Source organism: Gordionus sp. m RMFG-2023, chromosome 2 (genome assembly GCF_954871325.1).
Source record: "Gordionus sp. m RMFG-2023 chromosome 2, tfGorSpeb1-WG-v2, whole genome shotgun sequence".
Classification (NCBI taxonomy): Eukaryota; Metazoa; Nematomorpha; class Gordioida; order Chordodea; family Parachordodidae; genus Gordionus; species Gordionus sp. m RMFG-2023.
Window position 1 is genome coordinate 209,889 of NC_088776.1, and position 22,317 is coordinate 232,205.

Below are 22,317 nucleotides of genomic sequence, written 5' to 3' on the forward strand. Positions count from 1 at the left end.
AATATAGTTTATTATCAATATAAGGTATAATAATTTAAATTTTCATTATAATAAATTTTAATATATTTTGATGGGATCTCTCAAATCCCATGGAGGAGAGGCCAACTTTTGGTATGGGACTATTCCTGTATTGACCCCTTGGCCCCATCCAACCACGCCATCAACATCCTTGACCAGAAGGAACAACTTAAAATTTCTAAATACACAGAAATAATAAACGATCATTGCTTCATCCCAATCATATCAACCACTCTTGGCACCTTCGGCAAACTCGCCTTAGCATTTTTCAAAAACTTAGGATCACAAATCAGCAAACTCTCAGAAGAACCACGAGAAGGTTTTTTTCTTCGTCAACGATTATCCATAGCGATTCACAAAGCTAATTATATCAGTTTCAATGGTAGCCTTCTAGCCAAAGAGCTATCATAGACAACGCTTACGTCCCTTTTTCATTTTTGTTTCCCTGCGTCACACCATCTCCGTTCTTTTTTTTTAATAGTATTATTATATATTTTTCAAACATTTTTAAATATATTAAAATTTATTATATTAAAAAAATGTATATATATGAAAAAATTTTAAAATAAAAGTTAGTTTATGGTTTTATAATTGAAAAAACTTATTTTTGTGGTAAAAAATTCGAGATTTGGTTTCGTTAGATTTATTAACCGAATTATTTAATTTTTTATATATTCTTTTTTTATTAATACTAGGTTCCATTAAATTCATTAAAGTCTCTCCCACGAGCCTTCGACAATTTGATTACAATTCATATAAGGAATTGTAACAGTAACATAGGATTATTTTCCCGGCATCCCCTTCCAGGCTCTGGCATAATTTCTTTTTCAACCTCTTATAAAATAAACCAATCAGAGTTTCCATAGGCGGATGTGATATTGTTGAACCACAAACACAAAATGTAAAAATGCAGATTGATTCCAGGGGAAGATATCTGGTCTTTAATGTAAATAGTTAAGTCAATAATTAGCCGTAATCTTTCGAGAGCTCGAATACCCAAACAACAGTGTGCTCATCATTAATGATCAGGTGATGACCTGAAGCGGACTTCACATGTCTCTCTTCCTTTCCAAAATATGTTAATTCGAATTCGGTCGATATTGGTGTGACAAAGAAACATATGTTGTTAAAAACTTTTGTGAAATCCATGAGTTGAGTTAGCCATTTTTAAAAGTCGGCTCAAATCGAGCATTTTAAAAACTCTAATCAAGTAGAAAACTAAAAGTTTTTCTAAAAAAAATATAGTCGACAAAATCAGAGCTCTTATATCAGAACCCCGAAAAATGTATTCATATTTTTTTTTGGGGGGGGGGGGGGGGGGGGGACTTGTAACCAATTTTATTTTTTTAGAATGATCATTTTTGTAGATAAAAGTATCTTTTTACTCTGTATTTGTAAATTCTTTATTAATTTTGGTTCCTATAAATTTTCATTTCTATAGTATGTTACTCTTATCTAAACTCATCATTATACATTTATAAATTAGAGAAAAATTTTTACGTTTAAAGGCCTAGTCGGCAAAACGCCTTTGAGTAAATTCGCAATCGCATCGCTTGCATAATATACCAGAGACCTGTAGAGGCACCATTTGCACGGCCCGGTTTTTTTTTAAAATTTTTTAGCCCGGTCCCGGTTTTATATTTTTAGGCCCGGCCCGGTTGCCCGGATTTTTTTTTAAAATTTTTTTTAGCCCGGTCCCGGTTTTATATTTTTATACCCGGTCCGGCCCGGATTTTTTTTAAAAATTTTTTAGCCCGGTCCCGGTTTTATATTTTTAGGCCCGGTCTGGCCCGGACTTTTTTTAAAAATATATTTTATTTATTTTTAATTTTTTCGAGCTATTAATGGCGATTTAAAATACAAGGCCCGGCCCGGGAATTCTAAAAAAAATATTCTTCAGGCTTGGCCCAGGTATAGTTAATATACTGACAGACCCTGGCCCGGTTTTGGAAATGGCTTGCTCGTAATGTACCTAAAGTTACGAATTATATTTATATTTATCTATTTTTATTCTAGAAAATTTTCGGATTTAGCATAAAAACAGATGATAATAATGATGACGATGCAAAAATGGGCTAATATATTCCAACTAGACATTTTTTTTAAAAAATAATTAATTAATAATAATTTTTAGATTTTCGTATAAAAAAATATAATGTCAATAAAATTAGGTAAATATCTCGATTATTATAATATCGAAAAATTAAATTCTCAAACTGTCGAAACTTTCATGAAAATAAGTAGAGAAGGCAAATATAAAATTAAAAACATGCCCAAAATATAACTTTCTGAAAATTTATCATTGTAATTTTGAAATTTGCAAAAGTTTTAAAACTTTTCGAATTTTTTAAAATAAATTTTGGACATTATTACAAATAAAATTGAGTTTTAAAAAATATAAAATACTTAATTAAAAATATGTGGAGCATGTTGTTTGTCTTTAGAATGACTCTTCTTTATTCATACATTCATTTATTTAAATTTAAGCTTTTTTTAAAATTTTTATAAAAAAATATTTTCTTTTTAATTTCACTACCTCTGGAAATTAAATAATTTAATTTCTTTTTTAAAAAAATATTTTTAAAATGAAATCAATAATTAATGTTTTTTTTAGATTAAATTTTTTGAAATAAATTTATATAAAAGTATATCATAATAAGAACTATTCTCTCTCCGAGGAGAAAAAGACTATTAAAGAATTTTTTGTTCAATATTTTTGCCAATAATTTTTATAAGAAATTACCCCCTGCGAAATATATATGAATAATACCAAAAATTTATGCTCCAATGGCAATGTCACATATCCCAAAAAGATTCTGGAAGAGGAAGAACACCGAAATATCTGCTATTCTTCAACCTTTAATCACGTGTTGTTACTGTGTTTTGGATTCGCTTCGTTGCTGAGCGTACTAACCTTACCAGTATTTTACTCCTTATTGTTGAGTATAAAGGATGGACAATATGACATGACCTCAAAGGTTTTCGATATAAATTCTATTCTCTCAGTAGATGCCTATGACACAAGATATGGGGACTCTCTGGATTCCATATTGCTCAAGTATTCTTCGGTACCTAATAAACGGTATCCCGATACGAGAAACGAAGTTGAAACATACGAAAGTTCTAACAGAAATTTGACAGACATTGATAAATCTGTCGGTGCAATAGCCAGTCTAAGGGTTAGTAATGAGGTTAACTCTGAATTAGGCCCCTTTTTGGATATTCCAATTGTTATTACAAGTTCTGCGCTAGAAACAAGGGACAATATAGACGACATTATATTTGGCCCTGAACAAGTAGCATTTATATAAACTTTTTTTTAAAATGAATAAATAAATAAATCATCATATCTCTTTATAATGTTCAAAATAAACCTTCATAAAGTTTTGTAGTGATCGGTAATGTTAAGATTATTGCTTATTTGCCGGTTAAATCACAATTTTTAGCCAAACAAAATTCTATCTCACCCTGGACATTTCCATTTCTCTAGAAAGGTGTGGCCCCCTTCTTTCAATCTTCGCAGTAGTTCTAATCCTTTGTTCTATGTTCTAAGATATTCTAAAGATTTTTAAAAATGTTTCCATATAATCCGAATTAGTGTTGTTTAAAAAACCCGATTTGGCCTATTAAGATTATAACCAAAATAACGTATTATATAACCCTAAAGATTTTGCACATAGCTGGCAGAAATGCTTGGACCTCTACATTCCAAATCTCCACGCTTCTTAACCATAATATTATTTAAGCTAAAATCTTAATCGGGACAGGACGTTTTGGAAAATCGACTTAAATGGGGCTTCTTAACAACACTAAACCGAATTCAATATTTAAGTCTGATAATTTAGCATGTATCAGAAAGATACAATATTCTGTAAATACATACCATATGTGAGCTGACAGCTAAAAATAAAAAGTTTTTGGTCAAACATACATTATCTAGGCCTCGAGATTACACCGAAGCCCGGCCTTGTTTAAAAAATTGCAACGGTGCGGGGAAATTTCGTATAAAAAAGATTTGGCGCGGGATAGGAAAATTCGTGCTATAAAAAATTAGGCGGGTGTTTCGTAAAATCTCTCATTTTTCGAAAAAGTTTTATTAGACTGTAGTCCGAGTATCAAAATTTTGATTCATTTTTTTTTTGAATATCAAGTTATTTTAATGATTTAATAACTATTTTAAAACATTCTTTTGTATTTTAAGAGCAGTCTAACTAAAACAAGTTGTTTATGATATGATCGAATTAGGATACACTATACAAATATCGAGCAATTGATTTATAAAACGGTTGTTGTACATATTTGTAACCCTAGAGGAGAGATATAATAGACGCTTAAACGACTCTGGGGAAAATTTATTTATATGTGATGAAACGGAAATACAAAAAAATTTTTAATGAGCCAAAAATGGGGGAGGAGTATTTTGGGGGCTTTGCCAATTCTAGATTAGAATGATCGCGACTTAAATAAATTAACGATTTTATCTATCTCAGAGACCTACAGAAGTACAATTCGCACGACCGGGCCCGGATTTTTTTTTCAAATATTTTTTTCGGCCCCGGTCGGGTTTTTTATTTGGTCGGATTTTTCTAAAATATATTATATTTATTTTTGATTTTTAATAATGGCGATTTCAAATATTTGGTCTTAAAATATACTGCCAGGCCCGGATAGTTTTCTAAAATAAAATTCAGGCACCAGGGCATTTTTTTAGAAAAAATACCCGGATATATTTTTAAAAATATTTTTAAGCCCGGCCCATCGAGGGTATTTTTTTTAGAAAATAATTCAGACAATCCTTGTTAATATATCAAAATTTTGCTGTATATTAATTGTTCTAACTATTTGTAATTCATCATTATGATCTCTAAATGGGGAAAAAAAAAATGTTTCACCTAATGGTAAACGAAACATATAATTAAACAAATTTGCAAATTTTTAAGGAGAGTTCTTTACTATATGTTCTACTTATTATCACCGAAAAAAAAATATTAATATAGGTCACTTTTTAAAAAAGAAAAAATGTAATATTAAATTCATCGTTATATTTCTTGATAAAATTTTAAATTGTGGATAGCTCGCAGCAGCCTATGATATATCCTGCAATACCAACCACACCATATTTACGTTTACTAAAAAGGTGGTTTGGAAATATCATAAACATTTATTTAGAATAGAGTTTGATTCGAAAGTTTATTTGGGTATCTGTTAACCAGACTGAAGATGAGGTTGAGGATGAGGAATGCCCCCCCCCATTCAATTTCGAATCGATTTATTTTTGAACTAAATTTATTTTATAATTTAGATATTTAGACAACATTTTAGCAATTTATCCTTAGAATTATATTTCTAGTATCTAATGAATAAATACATTCAGTCTTTAAATTTGAATTCTGATTTAGGGTGAGAAGAAGAAAAAATTATACTTTGCTCCCTATTGCCCTCCCCCTCCCCCCACCTTTCTGTTGGTTTTGGGTATAGTTATCTCAATCTTATTAGTTCCTGATTACCTCTTCAATCAATCAATCTAATAAAAATATCTTTCTCTTTATTTATCATAAATGTGACAATAGGCACCCATGTTTCTCCTGGAAAAATATTTCTTAGGTTTGTGAAGAAGAATATCCCCCTCCCCCCATTTCTAACTAATGATACATCTCTATATGTTTTATTCGTACTACAGAAGCACACCCTGAAAAAAATAATTTATCCATATCTGTGTTTTTGTTAAATAATATTTTCTTTAAACGAAATTATAAATTGTGAAATTTAGAATTTGTACATTTGTAGGAGACTCAAGGTAACATCATGCTTGGTCACATATCTAAAATGCCCTATCCTCTCACTGGCCGACTTTAGGTCTTGGCCCAAATATGAAATCCTATCATACCAACAAAAATACGAATATACCGATATCTGTTACCAAAGAAGAAAGAAAGAAAGAAAGAAAGAAAGAAAGAAAGAAAGAAAGAAAGAAAGAAAGAAAGAAAGAAAGAAAGAAAGAAAGAAAGAAAGAAAGAAAGAAAGAAAGAAAGAAAGAAAGAAAGAAAGAAAGAAAGAAAGAAAGAAAGAAAGAAAGAAAGAAAGAAAGAAAGAAAGAAAGAAAGAGAAAGAAAGAAAGAAAGAAAGAAAGAAAGAAAGAAAGAAAGAAAGAAAGAAAGAAAGAAAGAAAGAAAGAAAGAAAGAAAGAAAGAAAGAAAGAGAGAGAGAGAGAAAGAAAGAAGGGCGAGCCTAAGCATGGTTGTAAAAAAAAGAATATGTATTATATTATATATAATAAAATTAAACTTTATTTTGTTTAATTTTGAAAATTTGAATGTTCCAATTCCACTTTTCATCAATTTCAGCTTTTGACACGTGATTCTTCTGGTTAAATCTACCTAAGAAATACTAATTTGTAGTGTAGTTTTAATGTAAGAGGGTTAGAAGATATTCGTAAATATTTAAATCTCAATTCCAATTCAATTTTGATCAAGATTTTAAATATATTCCTTTAGCATGAAGTTATTATGATGTTAGAGGCCTGCAGAACTAGTTGTAAACCAAGCCGATTTAGACAATTTTTGAATATCCATTAATGTATGTTCAATTACTATTAAAATGTGAAAAACATGGAATCTTTCTTTCTATAGCTTAACAGCTGAAAGATATGATGCGTGTTTATAAATAATTTTCTTTATTTGCTTTGTTGATGGGCCTCGTTTTCTCAAATTCTCTTTGTATTCGTTTACAATCTTTTCAAGATTCTTGATAGGTGTTCCATAACAACTAAATAACACGCGATAATTATATCTCTATCCTATATTTCTATCAAATTCGAGATTCAAAATTTGATTTCTTATCACACCTACAGGTAGTGCTGTTAAACGGTTAGTTTTGAGTCGATTTTTTTAAAAACCGGTAACTCGATGTGCTTCATCCGGAAAAATATTACTCAAGCCTGAAGATTTTGCTCATAGCAGGAACAAAGATCTGGACATATATTATCGAAATCTTGTAGCTTGGGCAATATTTTTCTGGCTAAAATATTGAGTTAGCCGTTTAATAACACTACATACAAGAGTTAGTATAGAGGTGAGTAAAGGGGGGAAGGGGGGTTTAAGAGGCTAAAGGCCTTTTAAAAAGTTCGAAAGCTTCCCGACTTTGAATTTCATTTTTAAATTTAAATTATAATTATCTTCCTTTTTTGGCTAATTTGTAAAATTTTGAAAAATTGAGCCCCCCCCCCACTTCCTCCTAAAAATTGGAAAACGCTAGTGACGCCACAGTCCGTAATTATGGGAATGAACACCACTTTTGGCCCTCTACAGTGTAAGCAAATTAACACGAGTTGATAAAAATAAAAGGTCACACTTATCTAAACTTACTACCCCCCCCCCCCAATATATTATATTCTTAATAGACAATTTCATATTAGAAGTTTGCAACGGGCCAGTTTAAACTCAAAAACCGACCGTTGACATTTTTGATTAAAATGCAATAATTATGTTTTAAATGTAATTTTAGTTTTAATATAAAAAAAACAAAGGAAAGGGAAATAAATAATGAAAATATGATTTAAATTGTTTATAGAAAAAAAAAGAATATTTAATTTCTGTTCTAATGGTTTTCAAATCAAAGGCGAAATTCCAGAATTGAACAGCTATAGAGGTAAAGTGGGCGAAGTATAACAAAGAAAGAAAGAAAGAAAGAAAGAAAGAAAGAAAGAAAGAAAGAAAGAAAGAAAGAAAGAAAGAAAGAAAGAAAGAAAGAAAGAAAGAAAGAAAGAAAGAAAGAAAGAAAGAAAGAAAGAAAGAAAGAAAGAAAGAAAGAAAGAAAGAAAGAAAGAAAGAAAGAAAGAAAGAAAGAAAGAAAGAAAGAAAGAAAGAAAGAAAGAAAGAAAGAAAGAAAGAAAGAAAGAAAGAAAGAAAGAAAGAAAGAAAGAAAGAAAGAAAGAAAGAAAGAAAGAAAGAAAGAAAACTGAACAAAATTCTAGAGTTCAGGACCTTTATAAACAAATTTGATCCGCCTCGCGCGCCCGCCCTCCTAGCTCGTAGTTTTTGAATTCATCTAGAAAAAAATCGCTTTTACCCGCCAAGTCCAATTTTAGAATTGATTGATCAGCTGGTTTGGCTCCTCATTTATGATTACTTATGTGCAATATTGAAATAAAAAATAATAATTTATTAAAAACGGTTCATTTTGCCCCAAAAAATAATTCAAAAACACCGGTCCACATCCTTGTGGCCCATTAGTTTTAAAAATCATCCCGTTAAACCGCCCGCTCAATATTCAAAAATTTTTTAACCAGCCTTACAACCGCCTATAAATAAATGAAAAAAAAATTATTATAGAGAATTATACTTATTTTTTGTAATAATCTTATTTATATCATATATATATATATATATGTCGTATGGGGATTCGGAATCCGTGATTTTAAATCCTTTAGCTAGGGCGATTTAAAAAATTTTAAAATCCGATTTAACCGGAAATGGATTCTGGCATGTTTAGAGTATTTACCCTAGAAATTTCAGCCAATTTTGCCATGAACCTTAGAAAGTATGGGGGGAATGGGCGGATGGGCATACTAAAACATAACTAATATTGACTACTAACCCTAACTAACAATCTCTTCTTCTGTAGATCGAACGCTCGTTTTTTTTGACAAATTAAGAGCCGAACTTTACCTTTTTTTTCCAAGTTCGTCTAAAATTCGAAGGTGATAAGTAGCCATTTTTTATGATTAAGGTTTTTACTTCTTTCCGCGCAGGATAATCTAGGGGATTTAGATCGGGAAATTTTTGGGGCTATTTAGCAGATATTATAAATCCTAGGATACGAATAGTGTTGTTAAACGGCTCGTTTTGAGCCGATTTTTAAAAACCGCTGATTCAATATTCTAGCCAGAAAAATATTGTTTAAGCCTTGAGATTTCCCTGATCGATGTCTAGACCTTGTGCCATATCTATGATCAAAATCGATAAAATATTGAGTTATCCGTTTTTAAAAATCGGTTGTTCAAATCGATCCCTTTAACAACACTCGATACGAAGTCACCTCAGAGCAGCGTCAGACTGCACAATTATTATATCATGAATCAAACTTAAGCAATTTCAATTTTTCTCATCATGCCATAATTTTATCAGCTATGCCATCACCTTTTGATAACATTTTTAAGTTTAAAAAAATCTTCTGATTTTGATGGGCGTTAATTTTAAGGTGTTTTATAACCGCAGATTAGTTTGGTAACCTAATATTTTGTGTTATCATTCATTAAGGAAAAAAAATTTCAAAAATGGCGAGGAGTGACCTGCTGTTTTTAGAAAAATAAAATTTGAAAAAAAATTGATAGAGGATGAAGGAGTTTTAGATTTATGAAGACTTTAAAACACCATGTTGTAACCCTAACACGAAGCACAGAAATAATTTGGACTTGTATATCGACCAATGACATATATCAATGCCCTAGACTGACGATGTATTCATAAATAATGCATTTGGAAGCGTCGTTGAATACAAATCAGCTGGACCCGCCATTTTGGTAACCCATATAGTAACTATCCTCACGTTAAAAACTACTATTAAATCGATAACTAGCTTCCTTATTATCTCGATCATCAGGCAATTCTTTAATAAAATTTGCGTCAGACATAGGAATAAATTAGACTCTCGTTTAAAATTTTTAATAAATGGCGTCCCCAGCTGTTTTCATCGATGTACACTTTTATGAATGTTATGTCATTGATATAGACCAAAGTTTACAAAAAAAGCGCCAAGCCCCCCCCCCCTGCCCCTCCCCCCGTTAACATTAGTTTCTAGTATAAAATTTTACAATGATGGGTTATGTGAAAAAAATGTAATTAGTAATTATAGCAATTTAGTCGTGATATCATGAAGTAAAAATTTCCTTATTTTCCTTCTGTTCTTTTTTTTTAGAAGCAGAAGAATAATGTGAGAAAGAGACGATCCATGGATCCAGAAAATTACGAGGAAGGGGATGAATTTTTAACAGAAGACGAAAAGGCTGCTCGAGATAAAAGGAATTATGTTGCCGGACATTATGAACAAAGTTTGCATTTATTTATTTATTTTTTTATTTAATTAATCATTTTTTTTCTCATTTTTAATCTGATTTCTTTTCTGTATTTTCATTTTTTTTCTTCTTTTCTTTGAATAAATTATCGGTTATCTAAAAAAATTTAGACAAAAATAATATTTTATATAAATTTTAAGAATTATTTTTTTAAAATCAAGATATTTGGAAAATTTATATTTTATTATTTATATATACTGACCTAAAAACCTTATTTAATATATTTTTTATTTAGATATTTAAAAAATAAATTTAATTTTATGGTTTTATTACTTTTTAAAATATTTTTTTTATAGCGAACAAATCAAAAATATCTATACAGAAATGCGCGACAAATTTACATAATTTACAAAAAATGTTAAATGTATTGTTACTTTTAAGAACCCCAGAAAGAAAGAAAGAAAGAAAGAAAGAAAGAAAGAAAGAAAGAAAGAAAGAAAGAAAGAAAGAAAGAAAGAAAGAAAGAAAGAAAGAAAGAAAGAAAGAAAGAAAGAAAGAAAGAAAGAAAGAAAGAAAGAAAGAAAGAAAGAAAGAAAGAAAGAAAGAAAGAAAGAAAGAAAGAAAGAAAGAAAGAAAGAAAGAAAGAAAGAAAGAAAGAAAGAAAGAAAGAAAGAAATTGGGATAAAGATAGCAAATTCTTTTAAAAAATATTATAATTTTATAAAGCAAAATAAGTTAATTATCCCTAAGGAACCATCATAATAATCATTAATAGATTTAAAGTATACGAATAACTGTTGCAAAAATGGCTGTAATAAATCGGCCTATCAGTTTCGCTTTTCGGGGTTAGGGTTAGGAAAGTTACCAGCTACCTCTTTGGGATCTGGTCAAAATAGGTTTCAAACTGCGCACAAAAATCGGAAGTGGAGGAAAGTTTGTCCTCGTGGAGAAACTAATCAAAGGTAATAATTATCAGAGACTTTTAATTATTTTTACCTGGGGCGGGTCTGAAATTTTTACAATCAGACCGGGCCTGAAAATATAAAAACGGCTGAAAAAATCCGGGCCGGGACTAGCAAATGGTACTTACTGTATATAACACGCATGCGTAAATCAGGATTACCGAAGGTTGAGTTTGACGAATATCCTTCACAGAGATAATCCACTGAAAATGATTTTAATCCTTATTTTATTCATTTATAATATTCTTTATATTATACTTATAAAAATCGGTTTTAGAAAATGTATAATGTAAAAAAATCCAGATAATGATTGATTGTTTGATTAATTGATTGATTTTTTGGGTGAGATTGAAAACATATTAAAACTGCAAATATTCAAAAAATTGCAGATCAAATAACAAAAACAACCATGGTAGAAAATATTTTCCAAGGAAATAAGAAGGTCTATGAACATGATTTCCTGGGAGGACGAGTAATAGGCAAAAACGTTAGAACTTCTAAAGTGAGCTACAAGACAATTATTAAACAGTTTTTAGAAATAGATAGCGATCGCATATGCTCTGGCAGCTGAACTCCCTTGATCATATGAAATAAAATAAATTTTTCATTGGTTGGATTGATATCAAATTTTTGACAAATCTATGTGTAGGCATAGATTAGCATTTGATGTTTTTAAACTAGATATATGTATATTATTTAGATGCCATCGATCGATCTTCATCTTAGGGAAGATATATTGGGGCAAAAATATTCATTCCTTCAGCTATTTAAAATACAAATTATTATAACATGTGTTTTGAGGCCAAAATGAAAATGGTTTTACAATCACGATATTTAAAAAAAGCAAAATTGGCATTACATAAAATTTGAAATCTTCATTTTGTATTTTTGGCGATAGAGTCATTAGAGGGGGGGGGGTCGTGGTAGGGGGCGCAGGGGCTGGACCCCCTGAAAAATTTAGAGAGCCCTCCAAAAATTTAAAAATTTTGTCATTTTTAAAATGTTATCTTAAAAATCTTTTTAATTTTTTAATTCGAGCAGCTTGAGATTGTAAATGCTAGTGACTCTAATTTGCGCTAGCACAAAATATAACCCACTTTTGGGGGCTGACATTTTGTGATATTTTTAAATAGACTAAATCGAGGACCTTTTGAAGGAGAAAATGTTTTTCATTTATGCAAGTGCTGGCTGATAGATATTGGTCAAAATTGTAATAATTTTATCATATTACTCTTTCTTGATTTTAATCTAGAGTTTTTCATTTATTTGACTTTTAAAAAAAAAAATTATCCAAAAAGGACAAAAATCTCAAATCAGCTGATTTTAAAAAAAATCTGACAAGTTAATATTTTAACCAACAACACAATGCTTACAAGCCTCACAAAATCTCGAATATTCGATAATATTTTCTGTAAAATATTGATTTGAAGCCTTTTCCAAAAATAGGCTAAATTGAGGAGTTTAGCAACGAGTACTCCTTACAACAATATTTAAACATGAACATGGGCATAAGTCAAGGTGTGAGGATAATAAATTCAAAGAGATCTACTTTTAACTTTGAACTCGACAATCACATAGTTTATGAAATTCATCATACATTGTACACCTAATTTCTTTAAAGTGTTAACACAAAACTTTATGTGACATTCATAATGTCAACTAAATCGATAGAGCACTTCTTTGAAAGAGACATATATTTTATTATTCCTACCAGTGGCGATTCTTGTAAAATTTATTAACCAGATATTATTAAACTGGGAGGAAATCCATTCCAGCGCGGTTGCCAAGAAAAAAAAATGGCGCGAAATGCTGAATTTTGATAATTACAAATATTGAAAGAAAAATTAGTTTGCTCATTTTGCAAATATGAGATTGAAGTCCATGGATAATTTTTATGAGCAACCCTTTTAAGCATGACTTTTAATAAAAAAATATTAGAAATCTTTCTTTTTCTTCCTTCTCATTGTATTTATATTCATTTGCTTGCACAATGAAAAGAATATAAAAAAATACTACTATATTATCAAAAGAACAAGAGCATATCAAATAACACGACAAAGACGGTTTAAATAAGTTTTTCAGTTCTTATGGATTGGTCTAGGCAGACCGGATTGGTCCAGATCGGCTAAAATATAAATTAAAGTTACCGTAACTATCGATCAAATAGAATGAGGTATATGTAAGTATATTTTGTGAAAATAAGAGCTTTAAGAAATAGAAATTTTTGTCTACAAGTTTAACTCTGGTAAAAAATTTGATCTAGGTAACCATGTTAGGACAGATGCAATTTAATGTATCATAGTGCGCACAAATTGACCATTTAAACTTTTCTTACAAACGCAAATACATTTCATATGGTATTGTGCAAATTTGCCAAATTATCGTTTGGAGTTATAAAACATTTTGAAAAACGAACTGGTTTAGCTTTTTTGATACTTTTTCATTCATAATTATACACAAGACAAAACCCAGATAATAATAATTGGGGAGGGGGAAGGGGGTACTAAAAATTCTTTCCTAGTTGTTTAATAATATTGCCGGTTTTCCTGTGAGAATGAATATTGAATCTAAATATAAAATTTATGCCTAGAACTAGCTTTTATAAAATCGAAAAGTTCATATGTAAATCATCAAATTAAAAACAATTTTATATGGGTTTATTGTTAAGAAACATAAAGAAGTTATGTAATATAAATTAATATTAAATATTATTTTTATAGGATAAATATGAAGCGAATGGATATGATATTAAATCTTTAAGAATATATGGTAAAAATCATAACATACAAACCCATCCCTAATTAAAAACTCTAATTAAATGAGGTATGGCATTTTATTTAAACCTTCTTATTGTCCAAAGGCGTTTAAGTTTGGAGCTAAACCCTGTGTGCGCACAGGTAACTACAGCTTGTCCAAAAATTGGTAGATAATTTTTATCATAATTTGACCGGTGAAATCAAGTGTCGCTCTGCCGTTCTTAACGACACAGAATGACAAAAGAATAACGAATGAACGAAATTTAAATATTATATATATAAATAACAAAATATGAAAAATTTATTTTAAATGGAATTCTGAATAAAATAATAAGGCAGACGATTATATATATAATTTATAAAATGGCAATTCATTTTTTTTTATAAATTTAATTTAAATTCGATAAATACCAATTTTGGAAGATAAAGAATATTAAAAAGTAGAACAAAGCGCACAGCTGTGCCCAATATTAGTAGTAAAGACAGATAATTCAATTTTGGCATCATCTAATAGTTTTCACCTTTTGTTAGAGATTAATCATAAAATGAACAATCACATAATACCGGGTCTGTTCTAAATATTTCAGGGTCCAAGTCCAGAATTCGAGTCTGAATGTTCCAGAATCCAGTATTCTTTTTTTTCATGATTATTCTTCATTTTGTTAACTTTTGTCATTGATATTTAATAAGATATAAAAATATAATACACATTGAAAGAATGCAGACGTTGTTCAGATGGGGCTCCAGGTAGGGTGGGGTCTCCTGGAATCCCAGGATCACCGGGAGAAAATGGTCGACCAGGAAGAGACGGATCGCCAGGACCCGATGGAAATACTGGACGTGACGGGGTTGCTGGCCGTTATGGAACTCAAGTTAAAAACCTTTTTTAGATTAGATTTAAAAAAAAGGTCAATTTTAATTATATATTTTTAACAATAGGGACCTCGAGGAGATAGAGGATTAGATGGGATGCCAGGCGAGCCAGGTAAAGATGGGGATTCCGGTGCATCAGGGAAAGATGGACCAGCAGGGCGAGATGGTCCTCCAGGAAAAAATGGAATTTTGGTTATATTATTTTATTGTTGATTCGTATGAAAGTAAATTCAGGTAGTACAAAATTTTTTATTTGTCGATATTCATTTTGACGTAAATTGCGTCATCGTAATAAGCTTATAATTATTAAGATTTAAATTCGATCACCTGTTAAGTCGCATCTGATTTCAAATAAAAATGTAATAATTGCATATAGGGTCCATCTGGACAACCAGGGAGGGATGGATTTCCAGGAAGGCCTGGGTTAGATGGAGTGCCGGGTAGAGACGGAAAGCCAGGCGAAGTTGGGAGAGACGGTTTGCCGGGATTATCCGGAGAACAAGTTATTAATATTCGATTTATTATTTTTAATGATTATATCCATTATTAATCATCATATGTTCCGCTATTCAAAAGTTTCGAGATAAAACAATTATATAATTAAGTAAGACATTAAAATTTGAGTATAAGTATTAAAATTATATTGTTTTATCTACTCCATTATAATTTTTACAATTTATATATAATAACCTTTTAATAAGGGTTACTCGGGACAACCTGGTGATGATGCGCCTACGGGGGAGGCGGGTCAACAAGGCAAAGACGCCAAAGCTGGTATAGCCGGTGAACCAGGGCAAGATGGTATTCCAGGGCTTAGTGGACCTCCGGTAACTATTATATATCAGGGACTTGTATAGTTATGTTGAAACATTAATATGACATTCCAATTTTGCTCCTTTTTTTCAAAGACTGTAAAAAAAAGGGAAGATAGAAAAGTATCTTTCTTTCTAATCTTAGTTATTGTGATTATTAACCAGGGTCCACCTGGGAGAGACGGTAGACCAGGGCTAGATGGACTGCCAGGTAGGCCAGGTAAAGATGGAAACCCTGGAAGAAACGGTAACCCCGGAAAAATTGGAATAACAGGAACCAAAGGAAATATGGTTTACACAATTTATTAAATAAATTATAGTATATCTATCCATCTGTCTATCTTTATTTGCAATATATTTTCATCTCTATTTTTATTATTATATAATTAGGACGGTTTATCTTAACATATTATTGCATACAAGAAGTAAATTAAACTCTTTGGGTTAGGTCTTAAGATAATTAGCCTAAGTATATATATTGTCTAATAAATGCGCAGGAAAGAAATAAGATATAAATACGAGACGAGTAGCTTATAAATATGCATTTTTATTACACACATTTAAAGGGACCGAAAGGAGCGCCAGGAAAAGATGGTAATCCTGGAATCAATGGACTTGATGGGCATGCCGGCAAAGATGGGGAACCAGGTAGTTCCGGTTCGGATGGGATACCTGGTAGCCCAGGTGAAAAAGTAAAAATTTATAAAGTTTTATCCATTTTCTTCTCCCAATTTTTATTATCTATTTTAAAAAAATCCTTAAAAAAATTGATAAAAAAAGTTTATTATGACAATTCTAATTTGTATTTTTAAAAGGGTCCAATAGGTCCTTCAGGAGTGCCCGGTAAAGATGGACCTCCAGGCCCGGATGGTATCGATGCTACTCCTGGTAAAGACGGAATCCCGGGAAAGGATGGAATACCGGGGTTACCTGGACCTGCTGTAAATAGTATTTTTATGTTTTAAAAAAGCGCATAAAAATAAATTTCTCTTAGTATTACTTATTAGCTAACACTAATTCTCAAATATTAAAATTAAAAAAAATTTGAAAAAGATATCGAAACAGAATTATACGTCTTGCTCATTTCCCTTTTTTGCTTATCCATTTTTTATGGCATTTGTTTTCAAAACGAATATAAAACTACTCATTATTTTTTTCTATTGTCGTAGTGAGAGCCTCCATTTTTAAATTTTTTTTGATGAATACGTTAAATTCTATTCGATACTCTCGTCTCGAATAAACAGCTGGGTTGTCCATTGATTGAATCAAATTAAATTGAAATTTAGGCAGATGTAAATATTGAAAACACGTAATCGCTCATACACTTTTTCCAATCAAAACGCAGCCTTCATATTATAATATAATCTCGTAATGACTTATAGTGCACGGCACACAAGTTGAGCGTTTACGTTTTTTGCCATGATTTGTTAATAAAAAAAAACGTAACGCATCGGCATCCCTTGTTTATATTGAGGTTGCCTTTTTATTAATATCGTCGATTTTTTATCACTTCTTACCAAAAAAAAGGAGTTGTTTTTGAAGATTACATTATCGTCTGCCTTCTTATTTCTTACATTTCTAAATATTCCTTTTTTTAGGATATAAGTAAAGTAAGTTATTTATATTGCATTCATTAAAATAAAGTTATGAAAAAGCAAACATATTTGCGTTTTTAAAATGGTCGTTAACGCCAAACGATAACTTTACCAATTTGCATGAGGCCATTTTGCCCTTTAAGGCAGCATTTGAAACGCTCAATTTGTATAAATAATTTTATTTATTGAAGGGTAAAGATGGAAAACAAGGGAAAGACGGTTTGCCCGGGGCTAATGGACCCAAAGGCAACGATGGTTTAGCCGGAAAAGATGGACTATCAGGAAGAAATGGAGAAAAGGGAAAACCTGGACCCAGAGTATATTTATCTTTTGGCGAGCCCTGCTAATATAATTTTGAACATCAAATTTAAGTCAAAAGAAAGAAAGAAAGAAAGAAAGAAAGAAAGAAAGAAAGAAAGAAAGAAAGAAAGAAAGAAAATGTGTTTGGGAATAAATTTAAGAGTACTCTCTTTTAATTTATGACTATATATTAATAGTTTTTTAAATTTTTTCGAAAGATCTAACGAAATAAGGCTTTGGCATGGCCTTGGCCTAAGGTTATGTCCAAAAGTTGTTTTAAAAGTTTTGGAACTTTTACTCGTTAATGAAAGATTTACAAAGTTTCAACTAAAAAATTTGGCCATATTTTTTATTTTATTTCCTAGCTCATGTTTATAAAAAATAACTTTAAAAAAACTCTAAGGATGCATATATAACTAAACAAATTATCCATTATAACAAACCATATTGTTAAAAGGGACCTCCAGGTGACAGAGGTGAACCAGGGCAAGACGGTAAAGAAGGACCAGCAGGTCCAACAGGCGGGCGAGGTTCGCCAGGAGGACCGGGGTCGATTGGACCTCCAGGACCACCTGGACCAGATGGTAACACTGGTAAAAATGGTCATCCAGGTGCTACTGGTCAGAAAGGTCCGCAAGGACCGACCGGAAGACCAGGGATCGATGGCAAACCAGGAAACCCAGGTATATTATTCACATTTTTTATTATAAGCCAAGTATTATGGTATATTAAAATGAGTCATTTTTACTGTGCCCTATCTCTTGTTAAATATAATTATATTTTAAGGTGAAAGAGGTGATGCCGGTCTAGACGGACAAGTGGGAGCACCGGGGTTAGATGGAACACCTGGGCAAGATGGAACTCACGGTATAGATGGTGAATCTGGCGTTTGCCACAACTGCGCCAAAGTCGGGCCTATAGGTTTAATTTACCGTTATATTTTAAATTAGATACTACTATAAATGCTTATCATAAGAGTAATTAGCAAGGACTATCATTTTAAAGTTCACTACATTAGTAGTCCGATAAAATAATTATAAACAGTTCCAAAAGAAAAAATAAATGTATATATAAATTAATAATTTAAAAAAAAAAAATAATAACTATAATTTAAATCTTTCAGAAGAAAAAGGACAATAAAAAATACAAAACTTAAATTATTATTTCAAGAAAACCTGGCCAAAAACCTCCAATAATATTTATAAAACCTTCCCTTTCGCTCCTTTTTGTAAAATCTTGGTCATGCCTTTTATAGTGTATAATGAAAAGTATATGGATTGAGTTTATGTATATATTTGTAGTTTCACCATAGCGTTCCTGATTGGGGCATATTGAACGTTTCGCAAACGATTTTTAAGATCGAATCGTGGACGCGTTCTATGTCTCCTCGCACGCTTCAATCAGGAAACAACCCTAGTAAATAGTAAACCATCTTGATCTTTAATTAATTCCAGTGAGGTGATTCCAATAGGATAATTTTAAATTATTCTTTATGATGCTATTTCTTTAATTATATACTTGCTTGTATTGTATATTGGTCTTAATTAGCATACACATTTATATGTATACATATTTCAAAACATATATATAATTTCATTTTCCTGAAAATTAAGTGGAAAAGGAATATCATTCTTGCTACATTCAATTCGGTAAAAGCAGTTGTCAAAATCCACTAGGAGATGCGGAAACTATTTATGACGGTAATTCATTTTATAACCTATTTTTTTTGTCATTTTTGTGATGGTATATATTCTCCTGCCAATTAATTAAGTTAATAAATCTAATATCCAAATTATCAACATAAATTAACACGGATTTAGAAGATAAGTATTCAAAATATGACAAAAACAAACCCAAATGTTTTTAATGTTTTTTTGTTTTTTTAAATTTTTTATTATATTACATAAAAAATAAAATATATTATACATTCTTTAATTAAATGTGTACATGTATAGGAAGTCAGCTGTAGCCTCATTTTGTGGATCACAACTAATTGTTTTATCGATCCTTATATAAGAATGCATATTAATGTCATTTAATCGAAACACCAAAATGGCGCTACAGCTGACTCCTAAATGTGTACACTTTTAAATGTACTTATGAATCGCCAATCAAAGATACTATATTCGAGTTGGCGTAATATAATTTTGAGGTAGACATTTTTAAAAATCATTTATCAGCACTAGATAAACTTAAAGAGTAGCATTTAACTCAATTTTCTATTTTATATCTTTGTTTTAAAAAAAGGCTACATATCTGGCGGTCACTATTTCTTTTCGGGATCCGGTTATGACTATCAATGTTTGCCGCGTAATCCGGACTTCAAATTTATCCTCGAGGGCTTTCAATCCAAGTCAACCATTTATGGGGCCGAATATAGATTGTACGATGAGCATTCACCATTCACTCGCAAGGTTGACGCATCCCTAATGTTAAAATGAGAAAGAAAGGAAGGGAGGAAGGGAGGAAGGGAGGAAGGGAGGAAGGGAGGAAGGGAGGAAGGGAGGAAGGGAGGAAGGGAGGAAGGGAGGAAGGGAGGAAGGGAGGAAGGGAGGAAGGGAGGAAGGGAGGAAGGGAGGAAGGAAGGAAGGAAGGAAGGAAGGAAGGAAGGAAGGAAGGAAGGAAGGAAGGAAGGAAGGAAGGAAGGAAGAAAAACGAAAGAAAGAAAGAAAGAAAGAAAGAAAGAAAGAAAGAAAGAAAGAAAGAAAGAAAGAAAGAAAGAAAGAAAGAAAGAAAGGTGGAATGAGAAACCTTTTTTAGATTTTCTTGTTTTTTTGTATTTTTATGGAAAGTGGAGGTGGGATGTAGAGATCTTAAATAAAGGTAAGCCCCCAAGTCATTTCAAAATTATTATTCTATTTTGATTGATACAAGTAAATAGTTTAGGAAATGTTTAAAGCATAAATCATTAATAACGTGTGTTTTATTTAGAAAGGCTTCCCTGTCGATTTCAAGACAATTTTATAATGAACTTTCGAACTATGCATAATTTATATTATTTCCAGGATCTACGAATAGCCTTGAATTTTCTGAATCCCCTTCGACATATTAGAATCTTGTAGAAACTACTCCCGAGGCAGAGTGGAATCCGACTGAACTTTTAAGCACACATTTTCCCAAACTTTTAAGTTTTGTTTTTCTGACTGACTTCCATGACAATTTCAAATATTTTGTTTTCCTAATCATCTTTCTATTTATATTTTCAAAAACAACCCAAGTTTTTTTCTGTATCTAATATTTAAAGAATTTGGGATTGGATTCGCATATTTTAGAAATTACTTAAATCACCCAGGTCGGGCACGGCTTACGAACTAAATCTTATACATTACTTTTACATTAAATACATAAATAGGGTCACAAGTTCAACGTGGGCCTATGTTCTCTGTGCTGCGTTCCTCGTGCGGTTACTTTAATGTTCCCGGGTTTTAAAGATTGTCCCAGATCAGGTTATTCATCCTCTTCTCGTGGATCTTATGATCACGATTTGGCAAGCGACGAAATTAAAATTAACACAAAAAGTGAGTGGCAATTGTCATTCAGGGGTTACTTGATGGCGGCTAACGAGGAATTATCTCGTTCTAGCTATATTTGCGTCGACGAAAATGCTGATTTCGAATCCAGTGGGACACCCGGCGACGGTTCGGCTCTTTATATTGTCGAACTAAAGAATGCCAATTTACCCGGCAAAGCTTTCTTATCCGGAAGAGAGGTGTCTTGCGTAGTTTGTTCCCGATAATACCATTCCATTCCATTCCATTCCAATCCATTCCATTCCATTCTATTCTATATTTTATATCATTCTATTTTTTTTTTATTTTTTTATTTTTTTTTTAAAAAAAATATTCTTTTTTGATTTATATAAAAATTTCCACTCAATTTTTTTTGTTACTTAGGTCAGTGTAATTTTATTTATTTTAAATTAAATGTCAAAACATCTTCATATTTCGTGTAAACAATCCAGATCATATCATATCAATATATTAGCCCTCAATCAATTTTACACCAAAAAATTAATTATTTTTCTTTTATTTAATACTAAAAATTCTAACTTAATTATTTATATATTTTACTATAAAATATTGCGAAATGACATTATCTAGTAGCTTTGAGCATTGGAGTTCTTTCTGACCCATTTCTATATTTCAATTTTGTCTTTTAAGAAAGGATGCTACTAACCAAAATTTATTTATTTTAAAATAAAAATGACAGTTAGATCACTACAATACTCAAAGCTGCCATTTTTCCTTCTTCGATACATTATCAAATTCAATTACTCATTTCATTTTTGTCGTGTAAATATGACTTCTCTTATACACTTTATCATACCATAATTTATCCGACATTTTTTTTTAAAAATGATATTTATTTTATTTTTTGTTTTGCTAATTTAAATAATTTATATTTTTCGTTTTTAAATCATTATAAACATGCGCCATAATAATAAAATTCTTGTTTCCTTTCAATCCTCTGGGGTTTGTTGACAATTTAAAATATTTTTTTTAGAGGGTTGATCAGATATATTTACTCGAAATAAAGAAACAGTGATAAAATTAAAGATAAGACAATCAAATTTCTTATATTAAATCCTTTTGTATATTATTATTTAAAAGTAAATTTAATAAATATAATCATTTTAACGAGAATTTTATGGGAAAACTCCTAATCTCATTATTTTATAACTATGGCAAATAGGGAAGGAGTGAGAGATGAACCCTCCTACCCCAAGCAAATTATAAAAATATATCCAACAAAAAAACAGGAATAGGAAAAACTGTGCTCTGATAATATTATCGTTTACTTTATCAATATTTAAAAAAAATAAGAAAGAATTTTTCCCAGGGCAAATGCGAGAAAATCAAAATTAATTGTGCCATTTGGTTCTTCTAGTAAGATCCGAAATTCGTAAGTAAAGTGCTTCTTTTCCCCGCAGTACCCATGTACAAAATATAAAAAAACTGCCTAAGTTAGAGCCCTACATGTCCAGGTGGG

General features: G+C 30.9%; 1 protein-coding gene across 1 annotated transcript; it reads left to right on the forward strand.

Moving 5' to 3' along the window:
• Positions 1-2,967: 2,967 nt before the first annotated feature.
• Positions 2,968-21,222, forward strand: LOC135924586 (collagen alpha-2(I) chain-like). Its single transcript, XM_065459658.1, has 15 exons — positions 2,968-3,314; positions 9,934-10,066; positions 14,466-14,620; positions 14,688-14,813; positions 14,998-15,123; positions 15,323-15,448; positions 15,599-15,724; positions 16,000-16,125; positions 16,249-16,374; positions 17,220-17,345; positions 17,786-18,011; positions 18,115-18,249; positions 18,942-19,028; positions 19,576-19,742; positions 20,681-21,222. Exons 1-15 carry the CDS (start codon positions 2,985-2,987, stop codon positions 21,062-21,064), a joined length of 2,499 nt encoding a protein of 832 aa, XP_065315730.1. The 5' UTR covers positions 2,968-2,984; the 3' UTR covers positions 21,065-21,222.
• Positions 21,223-22,317: the final 1,095 nt, after the last annotated feature.